Genomic DNA, 22,273 nt, shown 5'->3' with positions numbered 1-22,273 from the left:
ACACGTTTGGGAGATGTGTGTCATTAGGAGGATAAATGCTTAGGGGTGGATTACAAAAGGTTAAGGGATTTGTAGGGAGTTCATAGAATTGTAGGGCTAGAAGGGACCTCAAGAGGTTATCTACTCCAGCATCCTAAGCTGAGGCAGAATCAAGCATACCTAGAACATCCCTGATAGGTGTTTGTCCAATCTGGTTTTAAAACTCTCCAGTGATGAGATTCCACAAGCTCCTTTGGAAGTACATTCCAATGCTTAACTATATACCTCCCTTGGTGCAGATCAAGCCCATTACCTCTTGTCTAACCTTTAGTGGGATATGGAGAACAACTGATCACTGTTGTCTTTATGAAAGCTCTTAACATATTTGAAGGCTGCTATCAGGTCTCTCCTCAGTCTTTTTTTCTCAAGACTAAACATGTCCAGTTCTTTTTAACCATTTGAAATAGGTCAGGTTTTCTAACCTTTCATAATGTTTGTTGCTCCCTTCTGGGATCTCCCCAATTTGTCCACATTCTTCTTAAAGTGTGGCACCCAGAATTGGACACAATACTCCAACTAAGGCCTCACCAGTGCTGAACAATTGCCTCCCATGTTTTACATACACCCCAGAATGATGTTAACCTTTTTTTGGCAACTGCACCACATTGTTCATTCATGTTCAGCTTATGATCCACTCTAACACCCAGTTCCTTTTCAGCAGTAATACCTCCTAACCACTTGCAGCTGATTTGTCCTTCCTAGGTGCAGTACTTTGCACTTGTCTTTACTGAATTGAATGTTATTGATTTCAAACCAATTCTCTGATTGATCAAGGTTGTTTTGAATGCTTGTAACCCCTCCTAGCTTGGTGTTAGCCACGGACTTTAGAACCACGCTTGCCATTCCTTTATCCAACTCATTCATGAAAATATTGAACAGCATCGGACCCATGACTGGCCCCTGCAGGCCCCACTAGATAGTCCCCCCCAGTTTGACAGCGAACCATTAATAACCACTCTTTGAGTCTGGTCTTTCATCCAGTTTTGCAGCCTAGACCAGGTCACCCAAGAGACGGTTTGGGGACAATTGGAGGGGGCTGCTGGATGTTAGCCAGGGTAGTGGATAGATAGTGTGGGGGGAGCGAGCGTGGAGGGACTGGGGTTAGGACGCGAAGTGGGGTGGTCTTGGGGGATAGGCTGTTTGCTTATGCAGACAAACAGGCAGCCCTGCAGGAGGCTGAGAGCATCTGGGGGCTGTGAGCAGAGGCAGAGGGCACTGGGGAGACGCTGGGGGCGGTTTGGGGAGACGGAAGGGCTGGCCCGCCTTTGGGGGAGAGGCTGCAGCCGGCTGGAAGAGCCCGGGGCAGGCTGAGGGGGAGGTGGGGCCAGAGCGAGGGGCTGTGGGGGAGCCCGAGGGGCTTTGCGGAAGGAGACGGGAACCGGGGGAAGGTTTCCGGGCCCCCCACACAGCGGCTGGGGGGCGCCGCGCCCCACCCCTCCCGCAGCGAGTTCCGGGGGGCGGCCGCTGCACAAGCTCAGCCCCCTCAGCGTGCGGGGCGGGGACTGGGCGGCGGGAGGCTCCGTAGCGGCTGTAGCCCCAGCAGCAGCGCCGGCGCCGCCGGACCCCGATGCCGCCCCTGCAGCGGCTCGCCAGGGAAGATGGCGCCGTCCCACGTCCTCAAGTGCTGCCAGAGGGTGCTGGCCTGGGTGCCCGTGGTCTTCATCGCTCTGGTGGTGGCCTGGTCCTACTACGCCTACGTGGTGGAGCTGTGCGCCTGTGAGTGCCCGGGGGCGGGCGGCTGGCGCCGGCCGGGGAAGGGCTGCCGGACGTGGCGCTCCCACTTCCCCCAGCAGCCTCGGGGGCGGCAGCGGCTGTGAGAGCGGGGAGTCCCCGTCCCCCACCCCCGGTTAGCCGTGCGGTGCCCCGGCTCCCCGATCTCGGCCCCCAAATCCCGTCTCTCCTCCGCCGGCTAGTCGCGGGGCTGAGCAGGCGCCGACCCCACGGATCCGTGTGTCATGCGGGGCCCTCCCCGGGGGTCCCCCGCTCGTTTGCGGGGTGCCTGGTACGGGGTGTCCGTCCCCGCGGTGCCTGTGGCTGCCGCCTGTCACTTCAGCTAGCCGGGCACCGAGCTGCTTGGGGGGATGTTCCAGCACTTGGCTGTCGCCCTGCGTGAGGCTGCTGGGTTGCTTGTTTTGTGTCCCTCATGCTGGAGCTTTGCCTCACACTTGGAAACGAGCAGGCTGCGAGTCGCAGGTGTGGTGTAGTAGCTCCTGTTTAAATTGTGGCAACTCGCCCTGGTGCCGGAGGATGCCCCACAGATGTGCTTCTTTAAAAAAAAAAAAAGTCCCTTTAACTTGGCCTTTGAGAGGGGAGGCCGCGGCAGTTCCTTGGTTTCTGCAAGCTTTAGGGGTGCTGCACCCGTCCTTGCTGGCTGACTGTAGGAGAGCATCCAGCAGAGTGCCGAAGTGGTGGTGCTAATAGGCCTAGTCTCATAAACGAAGGCTTCTTGGGGGAAAGACCAGGGTGCCAAAGAACCTAGAAGAATTAAAAGAGAGGAAGGAATGGGCTGTGGGGAAGAGATGTGTGAGAGGGATGTAACAGGCTTGGGACCCTGTGGAAGGGACTGAGCTTCCTGTCACTTGAAGTCAATAAAAGCGGCTCAGGGCCTCTCAGAAATCTGCCTTTAGGATCATTGTAACTTACGCCAGGTTTTGGTTAATTCCTTCACCATCCATGGTTTCTGTCCCTACTTAAAGAGATAACATTATTTATGTGTGTTTCCACTTCTTTGTTAGCTTTTGTTTTGTTTTGACACTGTTCTTTCATCCCCTTTGAGATGATGTGGGGATATTTTTAACTGAACTGTTGTCTTCTTTTAAAAATAAATGCCTAGAAGTTTATGTTTTAGAAAGTAATACTTTTTGAGTTCTTCAGTGTTCTGTCCCTCTTCTGATAATGAATCCTAGAACCTAGTGTCACTGAAATGTGATTAGAGTGAAGTCTTTTAGACAGTAGGGAAAAAGGATTTAGAGCTTAGATGTTTCCTGCTGTCAGGCTATTGGTAGTGTAATTCAGTGTAATGTAAATCTTATTTGTAGACAGTGTCATTCAGGATGCTATTTATCCTTTTTTTATATCTAGATCTCAATTTAGACTGAAGTCTTATGGTATTGTTCAGTTAAGATAATTTGTTCATTTAATAATAATAACAACACATTGCAGTCACATAATTCATCGGAACTTCAAAGGATGTACAAACATAATAAAGACATGTAGTGTTTCAAACCTGTAGGTAGTCTGTGTAAAAGTTGAAATGCATAAAAATAGAAGACTGGAAGACAGAAGAGTGCACAACTAATATATATATATAAAGGACTGCCAATTAATCACTTGATTAACTCAAAAAAATTAATTGCAATTAATCACACTGTTAAACAATAGAATACCAACTGAATTTTGTTAAATATTTTTTATGTGTTTCTACATTTTCAACTATATCGATTTCAGTTACCAACACAGAATACACTTAGTGTACAGTGCTCACTTTATATTATTTTTGCTTACAAATATTTGCACTTAAAAATGATAAAAAGTAGTAGTTATCAATACACCTCATACAAGTACCATTGTGCAATCTCTGTATCATGAAAATGTAACTTCAGATGAGTTTGTTTTGTTACATAACTGCACTCAAAAACAAAACAATGTAAAACTTTAGAGCCTACAAGTCCCCTCATCCTACTTCTCGTTCAGCCAATTGCGAAGTTCGTTTACATTTACGGGAGATAATGCTGCCCATTGCTTAATTACAGTATCACCTGAAAGTGAGAACAGGCGTTCACATGGCACTATTGTAGCTGGTGTCACAAGATATTTATGTGCCAGATGTGCTAAAGATTTCCATGCCTCTTCATGCTTCAACCGTCATTCCAGAGGACATGCTTCCATGCTGATGACGCTCGTTAAAAAAATAATGCGTTAATTAAATTTGTGACTGAACTCCTTGGGGGAGAACTGTATGCCTACTTCTCTGTTTTACCCACATTCTGCCATAGATTTTATGTTATAGCAGTCTCGGATGACGACTCCACACATGTTGTTCGTTTTAAGAACACTTCCACTGCAAATTTCACAAAACGCAAAGAAGATACCAATGTGAAATTTCTAAAGATAGCTACAGCACTCGATCCAAGATTTAAGAGTCTGAAGTGCCTTCCAAAATCTGAGAGATGAGGTGTGAAGCATGTTTTCAGAAGTCTTAAAAGAGCAAAACTCTGATGTGGAAACTACAGAACCCAAACCACCAAAAAAGAAAATCAACCTTCTGCTGGTGACATCTGACTCAGATGATGAAAATGAACATGTGTTGGTCCGCACTGCTTTGGATCATTATCGAGCAGAACCCGTCATCAGCATGGACTCATGTCCTCTGGAATGGTGGTTGAAGCCAGGGATGTCCCTAGCTATTCTGGGGCCCTACGCAGCCCCCCACCTCTGCGGGGGGGAGGGGGAGACAGCGGCGGGGCTGGCCCCAGGCCTCTGGGGGGGGCCTGGCTTGGGGGGGAGGGGGAACCACCCCCCCCCCAGCACTTACCGGTGGCGCAGCTGGGGACGGGTCTGCACTTCCCGCTGCTGGTGAGTACAGGCCCAGCCCTGCTGCATAGCTCAGGGGAGTGGGGGCGGGGCTGGGGCGGAGCAGGGGCCGGAAGGGGCGGTGGCCCTGGGGAAGAGCCGGAGCAGGGACTGGAGCAGCACGCAGCTGCGCAGGGCACCAGGAAATTTGGTGCCCCAAATTTCCTGGTGCCCTACGCAGCTGCGTGCTTTGCGTATGGGTAAGGATGGCCCTGGTTGAAGCATCAAGGGACATATGAATCTTTAGCGCATCTGGCATGTAAATATCTTGCGATGCCGGTTACAACAGTGTCATGCAAATGTCTGTTCTCACTGTCAGGAGACGTTGTAAACTAGAAGCAGGCAGCATTATCTTCTGCAAATGTAAACAAACTTGTTTGTCTGAGCGATTGGCTGACCAAGAAGTAGGACTGATTGGACTTGTAGGCTCTAAAGTTTTACATTGTTTTGTTTTTGAATGCAGGTTTTTTTGTACATAATTCTACATTTGTAAGTTCAACTTTCATGGTAAAGAGATTGCACTACAGTACTTGTATTAGGTGAATTCTAAAAATACTATTTATTTTGTCTTTTACAGTGCAAATATTTGTAATGAAAAATAAAGTGAGCACTGTACATTTTGTATTCTGTGCTGTAAATGAAATCAATATATTTGAAAATATAGAAAAATCCAAAAATATTTAAATAAATGGTATTCAAATATTGTTTAACAGTACGATTAATTTTTTTCATCGCTTGACAGCCCTTATATATATATATATATATATATATATACATTTCTGTTTATGAGGCCATGGAATATGGAAATACTTTACACTAATTATTTATATAGACTATGTGAAATGCTTTTGTTTTTTCTGTTATATGGTGCAAACCTTCTATCACTAGTTACAAGGCATATCTGATATTTGGACAAGCTTGTAAAAATCTGTATGTATAAGACCCTTACAGATAAGATTTTCCACTGTGTTTAAGCATAGGGAGAAGTATTTGGATCACTTGTATTTTTGCGGCTGTTAATCATATTTCATATTTTTTTAAATAAATAAGAGTAGTCTGGAGGAAGAAGTGTGAATACTATAGACTTTAGGCATCAAATCATTTAGCTTGGTTATACATATTTACCCTTTTTAGTTAGAAAAGGTTAAAATAAAACCTATTAAACTATGAGTGATCTTTAAATTCCATGTAATATGTTTATGTAGACAAGCTTGACACTATACCAAAATTTGTGTCAAAGGTTCTGATTTGTGGACACATTGATGGGACTAGTCACATGAGTAAAGTTATTCCTATGCATAAATGTTTATAAGATTGGACCTTTCTTATTTTGTGACGGTCTCTTTTAAAACTGTCAAAGTACTTGCAGCCAAATTTTTAGCCAGCCTCTAACATTGGATGATCTGTGGTTTCCGGGCACAATTATTTATATTACAGTAGCTCCTAGAAGCCTCAAATGAAATTTTATCCCCATTTTGTATCTATGCACAGTGAGAGACTGCCCCTGCCCTGAAGAGTTGATGGTCCAATTGAACAAGACAATATAAGGCCTAGTCTACACTAAAAAATTAGGTCAGTTTATTTACGTCAATCAGGGGTGTGGAAAAAATCCACACCCCTGAGTGTCATTGTTAAGATGACCTAGGTTCTTGTGTAGACAATGCTAGGTTGACAGAAGAATTCTTCCATTAACCTAGCTACCGCTTCTCGGGGAAGTGGATTACCTAGGCTGACAGGAGAGTCCCTCCCATTGGTGTCGGTAGTGTAGCGTTTTATGTATAGACAAGCCCTCAGGGTGTTCCTTGATTACAGGCAAGGAATTGAAACACAGGGAGACTAAATGACTTGCCCAAGTCATTTATGCAGGAAGGCTTTGGCTGAGTCAGGAATTTTAACTAGTTCTTCTGAGCCTCAATTCAGAGTCTTGACCTCAAGGCCATCCAGTGTTAGAGGCTGACTAATTGTACCTGTACCTTGAAAATGTTGGCCCTGAGCCTGGAAGGAGCTCTAGGGATGGATTCCTAAACCTGCACAGCATCCCACTGAATTCAGTGGAGCTCTGCAGAGAAACCGGGGTCCATCCATGTGGAGATCCTTGCAGAACTGGGGCTTTTGTTTGTATTAAAACCCTCAGTTGCATGCATAAATCATCTAGCCATTTTGCACTCTCAGTGCAATTTTTTCATCCTTAATGTTTGCAGGTGCAACTGTGCAGGCTGTTCTTGCAAATTCAGCCTTTAATAAAAGGAAATCTAGATCATTATTGTATTGCTATTTTAAGTGGACTCTTGACATGTTACCAGTCAAAAATCACTGTGTTTGGTATGTCTTGTGTTGTATTTTCTATGACTGAAAAAATAGTTGATGCTTGAATTTTTTTAAATTTTGTGTTATGTAGAAGTCTTGGGAAAAGGTTGGTTGATGTGAATATTTACTGATAGTGGACAAACCAAGGGGTGGAGAATGTAGATTTGTGATGCTCTTCTTTTACACGTCAGTTCATTTTAAAAAAACCCACATACCTTAGTCATAGCTCAGAATGCAAAATTACTGGATGCTTACCTTCTTTTGGCAAGTAGATATCCCTACTTAAAGGGGTAATATTATTTGTTTGTTTTTTTTTGTGGCATGTGTGTTTTCTTTTTGATTGGGAACTACTGCACTGTATATTGTTGTGAAGAGCAATGACAACTCTTTTAATACACCACTAATATGTGAAAGTGACGTGACCTCTGCAAGGGCAGAAATGGGGCTGTTAGTTTCACTTCTCTCATTCCTCAGTGAAATACACATGGGGCAGATGATATGATTGCTCTTGTGGAAAAAGACACAAAGGCCATTAAGAGGCAGATGGAAGGAAAGGCTAGAAAAGAAAATGCAGACAGGAAAGTGAAAGGAAGAGAGCATGAATGAGAGAGAAGTGGAAGGTAGGCAGGGCCATAAATGGCAGTGTCTACATATGTCCTTTCTTAACATCCTGGGGAAAAGGATTGTCTGAGTATTGACTGCATGAAGAGACATCTGGAGAGTTTGGGAGCATTCTTTGTCTATTCCCTCAACCATAACTTTTTATTGTATTATCACAGTTCCTTGGGGCCCTGGCCCATGACTGGGGTTTGGTTGTGCTAAGCACTGTACAAACACAGAACAAAAAGATAGTTCCTGCCTTGTAGCCCCTCCTTACTAAATTAATAAAGGTGCAGAAAGGTATTCACTGAGTAATTTAGTGGGCTACCAGGATGCACGTTTAGTATCTTGTTTGTAAACTTCGCAAAAGATTCTTGAAAACAAAATTAGATAGGATATCAATATTGGGAGTACCTGTTGTCTCTGTCCCCATTCTGTTTATCTTCCTCTTCCTGTACTTGTTTTATTCCCACTGTTCTTTCTGTTTTTAATTATGTATTTCTCAGTTTCATGTTTCTGCATTTTTCTCTTACCCCTGTGATGGAACTGGGGCGGCTTTGTAATAATTTATAAATTCATAAACTTGGGCCTGCCTGAGCGCAGGGGACTGGACTTGACCTCTCGAGGCCCCCTCTAGCCCTACTTTTCTATTAAAAACTGTATGTTGCCCTGGTTATTTGGATGTTTACTCTATGGATATATTTAGCTTAATAGGGAGCTGTCGGGAATAACCATCCGGAAAGGAAAGAATGGCTCAAAATAAGTCATTTCTCAGTAAACACTTGAGTAGTTGTTAAGAGGCTACTAGGACAGGAAAAGGCCTGTGAATGTAGGAGAGAGAAGAACTGGAAGGTTTAAAAAGAAATGGTCTCTGAAGAGGCAGTGTAGTTGTTTGAGGAAACCAGGCTGAGGCAGATGGGCTCTACTGCAGGTGTCTGAAGAAGTTAAGCTTGCCTAAGTTATTATTTAGGGTGGGAAGCTTTTAGGTAAGGTAGACATGCATGTAAACTGTTTTAAAATCCATTTTCTCTAAATGCTCTGTTCCTACTGCTGAACTAAGCAATACTTTGGTTTTAAGAAGGCTGTCTGCTCACTCGTACACCCTGCTCACAGGCTCCTGAAGGAAAGAAGCACGGGTACTTGAACTCAGTTGGACCTGCTGGGTACTAACAGTTGGAACGCTGGGCACTGTAGCCCAGGTGTGGGAATTCTTGACGTCTGAGGGGTGGACTCAGAGTGGCCAGAAATGCTTTACATACACATTGAATTGCAGAGTGAAAATGATTGACTAGGTTTGTGTTGTGACCCAAATGAATTTCATTCTGCACCTAGCTCCAGTGTAAAGCCACTGAATTTGGTGCTGCGGTTGGCACTGAGGGTTTCTTAGTAGTTCATTGCCTTGGATGGAGATCAGGAAGAATGATGGAGGTGGTCGTGTTAGACAAAGAGTGTCTGGTTCTGCTATGTTAGTATTTTGGGGAGGAAGAAGATTTAAGGAGAAATCAGAAACCCACAATTAAGTATGATGGTCACTTTTGGGTTATTTTAAATAATTTTGGATTTTGCATAAAAATAGATGTTCAATGAGCTGATCCATGTGGATCCTCAAAATTAACATTTATCCCTGGCAGAAATTGTTCAGTGTAGAAATTGTTTGTGCATGAAGTCTGGATGACTCCTGGGGTTGATAATAAGATGCAAAGCCTTTCATATCTACGCCACTGTCTTGAATCTATGCTGGCTTGGTGGTGACCAAAAGACATTGTTCTGACCTATAAAAATGAGCTGGGGAGTGATCTTGGTCTGTTCCATACTAGACTAACATCCATTATGTACCATGGTTATAAACACACTAAATATTTAGATATTGCAGTTCACACTACTTGGTGCCATTGATGCAATCTCAGTATTGTGACTGAACTTACTTATCTTTGGTTGTGTTGCTTGCAGAACATAGCTAAGGTGCATTGGTTGGAAGTTATCGTTGGAAACTGGTAGTGCTGTTGTCAGTACTTTGCTTTCCCTATTGAAAGGGGTTCAGCTTTCTAAGGTGTCAGTCTGACACCTTTTACTTGAGTTACATTTTTAAGGAAAAAATCTTGCTGTATATTGCACCTTTTATTTATATAAACCTATACACATCTTCATTCCGAAGATATTCCAAAGCCCTTAAAAATAAGTGAGTTATATAATTGTGACCACAGGCAACCAGAGTAGTTTGTACTCATCCCACCAATGGTGGATTAACTGTGGATCCAGCCCTAGGCTGACAAACAGCTGACCAATATTGTTGTTTCTTGTCTTATGCTTAGATTGTAAAGGCTCTTTAGGTCAGGGACTGTCTTTTTGTTCTGTGTTTGTATAGTGCCTAGCATAACTGGATTCTGGTCTGTGACTGGGGCTTCCAGTTGCTACAGTTGGTGGATTAACTGTAGATCTGGCCCTGGGCTGAACCAGGATCCATTGTGCAGGAAAATTCTTGTCTTGTGGAACACCCTGCCTAAATATGTTAAAACTGGGACTTTATCCTTGTTTCAGTGTAGTTGTCTAGCTACTAACTGCTACACCTTAAGGAAATTTGAAGCCCTGGTCTGTTTCTGCTGGCCTTAGTCATCCCTCCACTGAGTTCTGCATGCTCTCACAGATAATGAAACCTGGGGTGTGTCAACTCCTTTGAGAGAGGAATTTGAAAAGCCCCAATTTCATTTTGGGTAAAGTTCAATTAGTTGCTTATGCGAGGGCCCAGCCAACATATGTAGCTGGCTAGAGTTTACCGCTACGTAGATAAGAATTGTTAGAGAGGGGATGTCACTTTCCAGCCACAAAACCCAGTGTGTGCTCCTTCCCCCATTCACACAGCCGTCAGACCCTCCAGTTTCACCGTCCTCCATCCCACTTTTTCTAGCTGCAAATCCCTTCTGCAGTGCCCCACACTTAAAAATGTGTTTCCTCTGTGGAGGAAAGTGACTTCCCCTTGTGAATAACCTGTCTCTTTTCTCCCTCGCCTGCCCCTGAACACTGAAGCAGTATGATTTTGGTTAAAAATGCCAGTGGCCCATCTAGGCTGTGGCTCCCAATGTTATTAACACTGGTTCAGTTCCACCAACATCAACAGTGGAAAACTTATACAAAACTTCCCTAGGACAGATAAGCCTTAAATTAAATCACAAAATTGGTGGTGGAGTGGGCAATGGGACCAAAAGTGTAGCTAGCTAAAGGAACTGATTTCCAGACCATTGCTTTCACAACTAACATGGAAAACTTTTACTGTCTCTGGAATCAGCAATGAACCATTAAAGTAGAGGCAAGTTTTTCTGGTTTTTATATCGGTGGACTGGGAATGACGGTCTATCAACTTTCTTTCCCCATAGCCCAGCCCCCCTCATTGATGGAACAACATATGCTTTCAAAGGTAGGATTTAGCTTCCTCTGCTGCGATGGAGGAGCAGTCTGTTGAGCTCCTTTAATCTTCAGACTAGAAACAGCATTTGTATATTTTAATAGCTAAGACATTTTTTCCCCATTACACCCACTCTTCCTTATGGCCTTGTCACTAGGGAAAAAATGGTGTTAGCCAACACATGTTAAAATTCTAGTGAATGCAATGCAGTTTGTCATTTTCTTGTGTGTCAGATTACAAACTGTGTTGTCTTCACTAGGATTTTAGCATATGTGAGGTGTGCTGTTACCTCATGTTAGCTTTTTTCTTAGGGTGGATGCACCTCTAGGTTGTGAAGAATCATTCCTACCCTGTCCTAGGAAAATATGTGATAGTCTCTGTCTTTGGTTTGTTTAGAATCCTGAATTCACTTATAGAGTTAGTCTTTACCATGGACTGTCTTATTGTTCTGTGTTTGTATAGCCCCTAGCGCAGTGGAGTCCGGATCCATGGCTCAGGCTTCTAGGTGCGACAATAATACAAATAAATAAATAAATATGTATCTTCAGTTCCCTCTATCTGTACCACCAAGCCCACAAGGGTTACTGTAAACGTAAATACAGACAGTCCTTTATAATTTCTCTGACGCACAGTCAGTACTAAGAGGCTTGGGTTGATCTGTTTTAGTGCTGTGTTCTGATAAACAAAGGGACTGTAATTTCATCTGCTTTCTCTCAAAAAGTCTTTACTCTGTATCAAAATGTTAACACAATAGCTAACAAACAATGACAAGGTTGCACTTAACAACAGTTGTATAGTGTTTCAGTAACTTTTTGGAAAGCTCTTCTGTTTCTGTATTTGCATGAGTATCAGCAGTATATTACGAGACTTGCATATGATGCTTCTATATGAGCTCAACATATCTTGCTAATAGGATGAAGAGGCCCACAATTCAAGGAGAATGGAAAACTGGAGTGATTAGTTACAGTGAGCTAAATATTTTAGCTATCTTAAATATATATTATAAAAAAGAACGATCAGAACAGTTTTGGATAAATCTGTTACTGTTTCACTATCTCCATTTCAGTGATGGGAGTTGGGAATGGTGTCTGTCTCTTTGGACGCTACCATTTTATATATACTTCCTATCAAGAGCTTCAGCCTGATACAGTGGGATTGACAAATCTGATCCCGTTTGAGAACACTGAAAGAAAGATGATCAAACCTTTTATAAGGTATGCTAAATTAACTGATATGACCCTTTTATGTGCCCTTTTGTGGGAGTCAAGGCTTGAAATGGTGTGCATGTTCATTTTAAAAATTCTGCTTGGTTTGTTACTCTGGAGTTAACAGGTATATCAAGTTTTTTCTTCCTTGATTTTGCTCTAGGTCTCATTGGCTGTGTTTAGATATAGATTATTAACTTTCTCATCCCTTAATTGAAAGGCCCGGACTAAAGTGTCTTCTAAATATTTCTCAGACATTGAATTTAAATGTGCAAGTTAAAAAAAAGGTTGAAATAGTCTGAATAAAAATCACTTCATTTTTCAGTTAATCAGGGTTTACATTTCTTCATCCAAATCATATCAATTCTTCAGTCATCCATAGAGTCTTGTAGGGAAATCAGGATAGACAAGACCTGAAGTTCTACTCTGCTTAAAAGAAAAAAGTTATTTTAGTTTTTGAAAACAAAATAACTTTTCAGGTCTTCCTTATACGTATAAAGAAACAAAGGTACAAACCTATGTTTTCTTTTGTAGATCACCACCTTTTAACCTCTTCAAAATTGAACTTCATCCAAGTTTTTAAACAAACAAAACCAAGTAGAGCAAAAAAGTTCACCATCTGCCCTTAATTTTATGGTTAAAATATAGATAGCCTTGCCCATATTCAAAGACTCTCTCACTTGGGTAGCTCAGAAATGCATCTTCTGAATTGAGTTGTCCTTGCAACATAGTATATTTAGAATGTCTTATATTTATCTCTTTCTTTGCTTCTATAATTTGTGAAACTTCTTCTCTATATATCTGGTTTAACACAAAAGGATAATCTGTGTATGGTTATTTGTTACACCTTTTTTTTTTTTTTAAAGACAAATCCCAGTTGTATCTTGAATAAACTTGGGTTTTGGAATGCTGTGTTTATCCCACTCAGTATATCAATGCTTGTGCAACTTTTTTCTGATAATCCTGACATCCCTTTAACCAAACCCACCATTTCCTCAGATACAGCCAGTATGAATTTGTGGCATTTTCTTAAGTTTCATCCTTCCATGCAATGAACTATTAATTACAGCTTCCTACAGTTTTTCAGACTCTCCAGTTCAGTTGACAGTGTCACACAGTCTGGAGTGGCTAATGACCATGAGTGCCAGCTGCAGGGCAGAACCCCCAAAACTGGTTGTATGTTCTATCATTAGATTTCACCAACCCAGTAACAGATGTGAAGTCCTAAAGCACTATAACAGTCTTACCACAGAGTTACAGGCAGACTGGAATGCCCAAGGGGACTATCTTGCCACCCAGGCAAGATGAACTGTAGATGGTCACTTTACACCAAAAATCACAACAATATTCAGGTTACTTCCAGTTCCAAAGAACCAGTCACTTACCACAGGTCAGTTGTACTCAGATCTCAAACCCAAGATACAGCCTGTAGCCAATCCTGTTCTAAACTAACTAAAGATTTATTAACTAAGAAATGAGTTATTTACAAGATTAAAACAGGAAACATAGACACACAAATGAGTTACAGTCTTTGATTTAAAAGGTAGTATAAGTTTCTATAATAATCAGCTCTATATGTCTTTTAGGGCTGACCTATTCCATACACCATGGGGATCTCTTTCTTAGGTATAGGAATCTTTGCTTCTCGGAATTCAGACAGCATAAAGATCCCAGTTTCTCCTTGTCTGGAATTTTTATCCTGTATCACCCAGGAATCCAAACTGATGGGATGAGATCATGCTCAGGGAGGGAGTGAGGGATGCAGTCAACAAGGTCTCTATCCTTTGATGCTATGCATTGCCTCATTTGCCTTCAGTGGGCCATCTGGTGTGCAGAAGCACTTTACCTGAATTAATGCTGCTTGTCCTGTTTGGTGAGTTACACAATTACAGAGGTTTACAATACAAACACTCAATATAACTTTATACCATGGGCTACGGAAGTTATAAGTGAGATCAGTACATGCAGCTTCCTACATTGTTCATAAGATCTAGGCACCAAACACATTCTTACAACTTTTAATATTTATCTTAACACTGTTAACACATAGGAAAGCCAGACTGGTTTCCAGCTGTGATTTTTGTCAATGTTCAGTGGGGCTTGGGGCCTTGGCATGAGCTGCCACCTGGTCTGCTAGCATCAAAGTCATATTGATTTAATTCTTAGAAACTGCTCATAATTTCTCTTCAAAAGTGCAAACAGAGTCATATTTTTTCCCCCCAACTTAGGAGGCAAAAACATCCAATTTTCCCTTAGTTGTATTTAGCAAAAGTGCTAATCAATTATCAGACCTTCTTGCTCCCTGGGCAGACTCCCTAACATGGTGTGAGAGGGTAGGTGAGGCAGCAGCAGACACACTAAATCCTGTAGCCACCTACTTCCCCATTTCTGCTGCCTTTGAACTTTTAAGAGGGATACACCTTAACTATGCCCTGCACCCCAGAACAATAAGAGTGAGAAATGTCTTAAGAAAACACTCCAGCAGGAATGATTCTTTGCTGTCTGACAGCATAATATTTGACTCCTGTCGTCTTCCCTCAACTTTAAGCCAAAATTAAGTCCTGTCACTTCTACCTCCAGAACATTTCAGCCAAATTGCTTGTCCACACCCTGCTCATATTCCATCATGACTATTAGAATCTTCTCCTCTGAGGTGTGTAACAGTCTTGGATTAATAATTTGATCACTGTGGCCACAGGTGCTGGCTTCCTCTGGGCCTGGACGTTCTCAACCCCCTGCTGTGCCCTGTGCCCTGACCCCTTCCCCCAAACCCTCACCCCTGCTCTGCCCCGGGCCCTGCCCCCATCTCATCCCTTCTCCCAAGTCCCCACCCTTGCCTGTCTCTTCCCGCCCTCTCCTACCCAGTTCCGCCGCCGCCTCCTCTGAGTGTGCCCTGTCCCAACTCCTCCCCCTCCCCCCCAGCACCTCCTGTACATCACGAAACAGCTGATTGTGGCAGGCGGGAGGCGCTGGAAGGGAAGGGGAGGAATTGAATGACGGGGCTGCTGGTGGGTGCCTACTAATTTTTTTCCATGGGTGCTCCAGCCCTTGAGCTAATGGACAGCCCCCCACTCTATCTGAAATGCAGCTGTACCAAAGTCATCATTCTCTCCAAGAACTTTTACCATGTCACCTCTCACTCCCCTTTTGAGTCATTTTGCTGCCCTTCTGTTACATTGTGCATCAAATTTAGACTACTTGTCCTTTTCTTTGAGTCCTGGATCTCATTCAGATGATTCCCTTAAAAAAAAAATCGTACAATAAATACCCAAACCTTCTGAACCATTATGATCTATGTTACGTGTATATGTAAACTCACTATCTCTGTAATCCATGTCTCTACTGGTGTATGTTCTGCCTTCTCTTGTTTGTCATGTCTACCCCCTTAGTTTTGGGGCTCTTGAGAGCAGTAACTTGTCTTGGGCATCTCTGTGTAGCATCTAGCACAGGTATGTATACAGTTAACAATACTTAATCCTGAATTATGTTAGAATTAGGAATATATAACATTTAAAATAGTCTGTCCCCACATTGGTTGTTTGTCTCATTCCAGAAGCCCAAGTGCAAGCTACACACATGTACTTTTGGGAACAACAGACTTGTTTTTGTTTAATTTATAAAACGAGAATGTTTTTTTTTCAAGACAATTTGAATTAGAACTTGACATTAGTTGATGATTCAACTGATACTTTTCTCATAGATATGGAGAATGTGTAGTATTATGTAATTCTTAAGACAAAACCTCTAACTGTGACTTATTTTTTGAAGGGTTTGGCTAAATTATCCATACGTTTTGGATAACTAAGAAGATTTTGAAGCTTGAGACTTGTGTTTTGTCCACCAATATCTTATAAACAGGAGAACAGACTATACTTTATTAGCCAGGATAAATATAACCAAAGGCTTTCTGAGCTGTGGTTTTGTACCATAAGAATGGTACACTTGTTTAGAATGAAAATAAAGCAGTCTTTGGGTTTTTTCCTTGGAAAATTGTTCCATTTATCTAATGCAGAAATCTGCTGGAGAATGGCAGTTGAAAAAGGAGAGGTGTTTGTGACAAATCAAATAAAGTGTTGTTATGGGGAAGAACTACAATTTCTTCCTTTCGTATTAACGATTAGTTTGAATTATGGAAATTTGAAGTCATTGGAAAAACTTGGAGAGGTCAGTCTAGTAAGTGTACACATAACTATAATTCTTGGCACACTGGCAGTGTTGCAGCGGTACATGTATTGGAATTCAGCCAGCAGTGTAAAGGATGGATTTTAAAACTATGACTTTTCTTAATGCTTCAGAGCTTAAATAGGTTTAACTACTGGTTTTGGTTTTTTTGTCTGTTTGGTTTTGGATAGGGAATGTGGTTAGAGAGGGAGTTGAAAGGTTGTTCCACATTAGGATAGAATTAAATGGTTTTTGTTTGTGTGAAGTGTAATAGAGAATTAGAACACCTTACAGTTAATTATTCAGAGATTGTCCAGATTTCACTCTTCTTCATGTCATATGCAATTTGCAGAAAGACCTTGTTTACCAATTCCTAATTATACAGGTAATATACCAAAAGCAATAATTCCATGCTGTTCCCCTAGATACTCTGGTGATTGGCAGCACATGGATACTTAAGTATAGTGTGCCTAATAGGCTGAAACTCATTCTTTCAGCTTGCCCACACTAATAGACTACTGTGTGGTTTTGAAATAAAACTTCCTTAAATGGCTCTATTCATAAGCTTTGCGCAACTAAGTAATATCTTTCAGCATTAATGTAAATCACTATTGTTTGCTTTGACAGCAGAGTAGTGCTGACTGCACGTAGTCAGTGAATTTACCAAAAATAATTTTTGCTTGTTGCATGCAGTTTGCTTAGTCCGAGAAACTGATCCCTCACTGACATTTAATTTTTTTAAAATCTGAGATCGTCCTGCACAAAAATCTAGTGGTTGATGGGAGACCTGCATTTTGCCAGCTGGGTTGGGCCTCATTTCTCAGATCATCAGAGGAGTTCCACAGCAGCAAAACACTTGGCCCCTAGGAAGAGGGAGTCCCTTGTGTTCTGCCATTGGATTAGAATGGAATCTCACCCACTCCTCCGTATGCTTCATATCAGGTCTAAGGGCGTGGGAGAAAATGGATTTTTAAGAGACTAAAGGAAAATATGTATTCTCAAAGACAGGCCATTACTTAACTATGGAATGTGTGTTTGCAGGCCTTCTTCCTTTTGATTGTTATTTAAAATTTATATGCATCCAACTCACAAAGTACAAGCTATTTTAGCATGTCAGATCTCCCACAGGAGGTAGGTAACGCTGCTTTGTTAAGTAAAATATAATACAAACAGTGCAGCCACAATAATAGTAAGGTAACTTAAAAACTAATATCTTCAAAATGGTAAAGTTAATTTAAGGAAATCAAACCACTGTGAATTTTCTAATCCCTGAAAATCTGTGCAAACAACTGGAAAATGAAACTTCTTTATAAAACTGTAGTGTAATGATGACTCTACAAGGCAGGTGTAGTTAAAATTGTGAAAAGTAACTCATGAAGTAGTAATTTCCAGCATTTTTATTCCCCTCTATTTAACCTACATAACTTTACCAATATTTCAGCGCTCAGAAATACTCTCTGTTTTGGCTTAGTTTAATCAAGACTGTTCATATTTCCTTGTCTTTATCCACCTGGATTTGAAGGGTGAATGGGTTTCTTAGTAGGATCTGAAGTTAGGGCATTGGGCACATATAATTAAGGTACTAAATTTTATGCCCAGTGACCCAAATGCTCTTTAGGGATAGGTGCTTGATTATAACACAGTTATTGACTAAAAAATATACACTTTAGCTCGTGAAGAGTATATTCTATTCTTTTCAGAAAACAGTAATTCTGATCAGAGAAATTGGAAGATGAGACACATGTCTCTATAGCTCTTCTTATTTTTTTAGATTTGTTAATTGTTTCCAATGTTGCCCACAATGTATTAGGTGCTCTCTCTATAAAACCCATGTATTAGTAAAATTTTAGCATCACCTGGCCACTTTGCTTGTTTCTGACTCCCCTTTCTAGTTCCTTCAGTGCTTGTTTTCACTGCACAGTTAACTCAAGTTTATGACTCAAGTGTTGCCCCTAACTGGAGTCCCATCCCTACATACAAACCTTTAACTCAAATGCAGTGTTGCTTTTATCTCTAGTTGGTTGGTCTGAGAGGAGTATAGGCTAAAGGTCAGTGAAACACAGCTCGTCAGCTGCTAACATGATCACTCTGTAGTGTGGACAAAGGCTAGCAACACTCAAGTGCTTCTATTCTTCCTGTGTCTTCCTATAATTCTCCCTGTGTGTCCAGGAAGGACAGAGAAGTTCTCTCACAACTCACTGGAAAATAATTACTAGAGCAGCTCAGCTTACTACAGTACTAAGAAACGTGGCATGTGCTCCCAGAGGTCTTAACACACTCAAGTGAGTGCAGCACCAGTATGGACACAGAAGCTCATATTGTTTCTCAGGCTATATCTACACTGCACACCTTATAGGTGCCAACTTCTGCTCCCATCAGTGGGTGCTCGACCACCCACTCTGGCCCTGTCCCGACTCCACCCCTCCTGCCCTGCCCTACCCCCATTCCAACCCCTTCCCCAAAGTCCCCGCCCCCTCCCTGCCCCTATTCTGACTCCTTCCCCAAATCCCTGCCCCAGCTCCACCTCCTCCCCTGAGCATGCCACGATCCCGCCCCTCCCTGCCCTGCTCCCGGAGCGGCCAAACAGCTGTTTGGCAGCGGCTGGGAGGCGGTGGGTGGAGAAGCAGGGATGTGGCGCGCTCAGGGGAGGAGGTGGTGGGGTGGGGAGCTTGGCTGCCAGTGGGTGCAGAGCGCCCACTAATTTTTCCCCATGGGTGCTCCAGCCCCAGAGCACCCACGGAGTTGGCGCCTATGGCGCACCTTACAATGGCATGGCTGTGCCGCTACAGCTGTGCTGTTGTAAGGTACGCAGTGTAGCTGCTCTTTGTCGCTGGGAAAGAGCTCTCCTGATGACAAAATAAACCCCCCCCAACACGGGAGGGTGGTTTCATCACCGAAAGAGTGTCTCCCACTGACGAAGTGCCGTCCACACCGGGGGTTTTTGTTGTTAAAACTTTTGTCGTTCTGAGGTTTGGTTTTTTTTGCACAACCCGGAGCAACAGAAGTTTTAATGATGAAAGTGCAGTGTAGACATAGCTTCAGTGTGGCTGCTTTCACTCAAGCTAGGTTAACTCAGGCGACATCTATACTGCAATATAAAACCTGTGGGATGAAGTTTCAGAGCTTGGGTCAGCTGACTCTGGCTTGGACTGTGGGGCTAAAAATTGCACATAGACACTTGGGGTGGAGCCCGGGCTCCAAAACCCCACAAGAGACAGAGAGTCTTGGAGCTCGGGAGCCCAAGCTCTGAGACACGCCCCAGGGTTTCAGAACCCAGACTCCAGCCTGAGCCTGAATGTCTACACTGCAATTTTTAGCCCCACAGCCCAAGCCCCACGAACCTGAGTTAGCTGACCTGGACCATGGGTCTTTTATTGCAGTGTAGACGTACTCTCAGAGAGAAGTAATTCAAGTGTACATAAGTTGAGTTGACTCTGTAGTGTAGACATATTCTCTCTTTTGATTTTAAAAGAGTGTGTGCCGCCTTTTGTGTTTGTATAGCACTTAACAAATTGTGGACAGTATTGGAAACAAATCATTTATATGTGGCATTAAAAAGATACCCTACAGTCAAGCCATTGAAGTTACTTGAAGGTGTTGTGACAGAGCCGAGTATTCAGGAGGGATTGAATGAGGAGGGGGTAGTGGCTTTACCAACCAGATGAGGAAGGTATAATCAAGCAACACTTGGACTAGGAGCAGGCCAAATTGCTAGTAAAACGAAGAGATTGCATTCCTTCAGTGTACTGGTGATTAAGAAAAAGGAAGGAAGTCTGAAAAATGAGCTAATTTAGGTGTCTTGATTCTGTGCAGTTGTGCTTCATTACAGTGAATGGTCCTTTTCAAGAATAACAAATTTGGTTAAGAGTTTCTGCTGCAGTGCAGTCGTTTGAGTAGCTTAATGTACTGATTACATAGCCAGCCTTAGCATTTCTGGATGAATGTACAAAACACTTTTTAAACCACCCTCTCTTTCCAAATATAGCCAATGCCTCACCATTTTATCAAGCTTTGCATATGACTAGCTTCAGGATTGATTAGCTAGGTGACTTCTTTTCAGAGAAACCTTGTATTTAGCTTCCTGATTTTTAGTAAAGACTAAGGGGGAGATTTTCAAAAGCACTGATGGTGGCAGTTTGGTGCCTAATTCTGGTTCAAAGTCAATGGGAGTTGGGTACCAAACTGTCATTTGTGCCTTTGAAAATCTCCCCTTAATTCTTTGTCTGCCCTCTTGCGTCAGTGGAAGTGGAAAGGGTCCATGTAAATTACCAACATCTAAAAATGTTTCAAGGCACAATTCTGTAGATAACACAGTGGTCAGCATGCTGCTAAAATTTCTGGAAAGTTTTGTGCACATTCTGGTGCATTGTAGTCCCCTCTACAGCAGTAATTTATGAGCATTAATGAATCATCGTAACCTTCACCTGTGAAGTAGTTATTAGAAAAACTTAGGCAGATAAATTTGACTTTGAGTTGGTGTAATAAAAACAGGGAATGTAATGGATCCCCTACTCTGTCCTGTGCTGAGTCCACTAAACCAGGCCATGTCTCATGCTGTTAAGGTGACACTGCTTGTGGTCATTGGTCACATTGCTACTTGCAGCTGAGCAGCCAAGCTGAGAAGTAAAAACCTGCAGCACTCATAACACTATCAGAGACCATCTCCATCCCCAACAACTGCAAATTTGATTGAGTTTTTCTTAAAAAATTAAAGGACCCATATGTGCTAGTGTAGGGGTGGACAAACTTTTTAGCCCGAGGATATAGAAATTGTATGGTGGGCCATGAATGCTCACGAAATTGGGGTGGGGGTGCGGCTTCCAGGGTTGAGCCAGAAATGAGGAGTTCTGGGCTGGGGCAGGGGGGTGAGGGGTGTGGGGGGGGGTGAGGACTCCGGCTGGGGATGCAGGAGAGTGCTTGGGACTGGGACCGAGGGGTTCGGAGGGTGGGAGGGGGATCAGGGGTGGGGTGTGGGGGATGGCTCAGGGCGGCTCTTATTTCAATCTGCTCCTGGAAGCAGCGGCATGTCCCCCCTCCAGCTCCTACGCAGAGGTGTGGCAGGCAGCTCCGCTATGCGCTACCCCGTCCATAGGCATTTCCTGGCCAACTGGAGCTGCGGGGGTGGCACTTAGGGTGGGGGCAGCATGCAGAGCGGAGCCCCCTGGCTGCCCCTACGTGTAGGAGCCAGAGGAGGGACATGCTGCTGCTTCCAAGAGCCGTTCGGAGTGACCCCTGACCCTGCTCCCCGGCTGGAGCGGGGCAAGCACCAGACCTTGCTCCCGAGCAGGAACTCAAGGGCCGGATTAAAATGGCGGGCGTGCTGAATGCAGCCCTTGGACTGTAGTTTGCCCACCCCCGTGCTAGTGGCTTTTCCATTCCCACAGGTCAGATCTGACCAGCTATAAGAATGAGACAGAATAATCCATGCTCTTTTAGAGATTTTCTAGACACAGTTTTGGTAACAATTTAATTATATCTATTTTTGAAGCAGATATAATTAAATCAGTGCAACCCCCGAGTGTGGATGCAGCGTAAAGGTGCTTATATCAGAATAGCTTATTTTGATAAATGTGTGGTTTCTTAACTTATCTAACAGTTCAATTTTTTATAGACAACCCTAAGAAAAATCAGTGAGAAGCCTTTCAGCCCCAGGGTACCTTTACACTTTCAAAACTATCTTTGCCAAGGAAGAGGATTAGAAACTTACTTTCTAAATATGAAAATTGAAATTGCCGTTCAAAACCAGGAATGGAGTTGGTGATGGGGGGTCATCTGCAGCTTTGGGGGTCCCAAAGCTAGCTCTGACTAGGTCTCTTTATTTTGAACTGAGGGGTGAGGAGCAGAATCCTCTTGGCATCCACTTTGGTTATTGTCATGGAGATCTCCTTTACCTGTTCAGTGACCCTGTTGTAGTGTACATACTATAGAAAACCCTTAGATGCATAGAACACTTGTACATGGTAATTAGAATGTTTTTGTTTCTGCAGCT

General features: G+C 42.9%; 1 protein-coding gene across 2 annotated transcripts in view; it reads left to right on the top strand.

Moving 5' to 3' along the window:
* Window positions 1-1,518: 1,518 nt before the first annotated feature.
* ZDHHC20 (zDHHC palmitoyltransferase 20) overlaps window positions 1,519-22,273 on the top strand; it is a 79,607-nt gene continuing 58,852 nt past the window's right edge. Inside the window, exon 1 of one of the 2 annotated variants that reach the window (XM_048845618.2) lies at window positions 1,519-1,755. In XM_048845618.2, coding sequence (XP_048701575.1) covers window positions 1,638-1,755 — 118 coding nt within the window. In that variant the 5' untranslated portion in view covers window positions 1,519-1,637. The remainder of the gene's footprint in view (window positions 1,756-22,273) is intronic. The other variant, XM_048845626.2, reaches the window with a different exon arrangement.

The sequence above is a fragment of the Caretta caretta genome, chromosome 1 (assembly GCF_965140235.1).
Source record: "Caretta caretta isolate rCarCar2 chromosome 1, rCarCar1.hap1, whole genome shotgun sequence".
Lineage (NCBI taxonomy): Eukaryota > Metazoa > Chordata > Testudines > Cheloniidae > Caretta > Caretta caretta.
The sequence above is the reverse complement of the archived record's forward strand: the minus strand, read 5'-3'. Positions and strand labels throughout refer to the sequence as shown.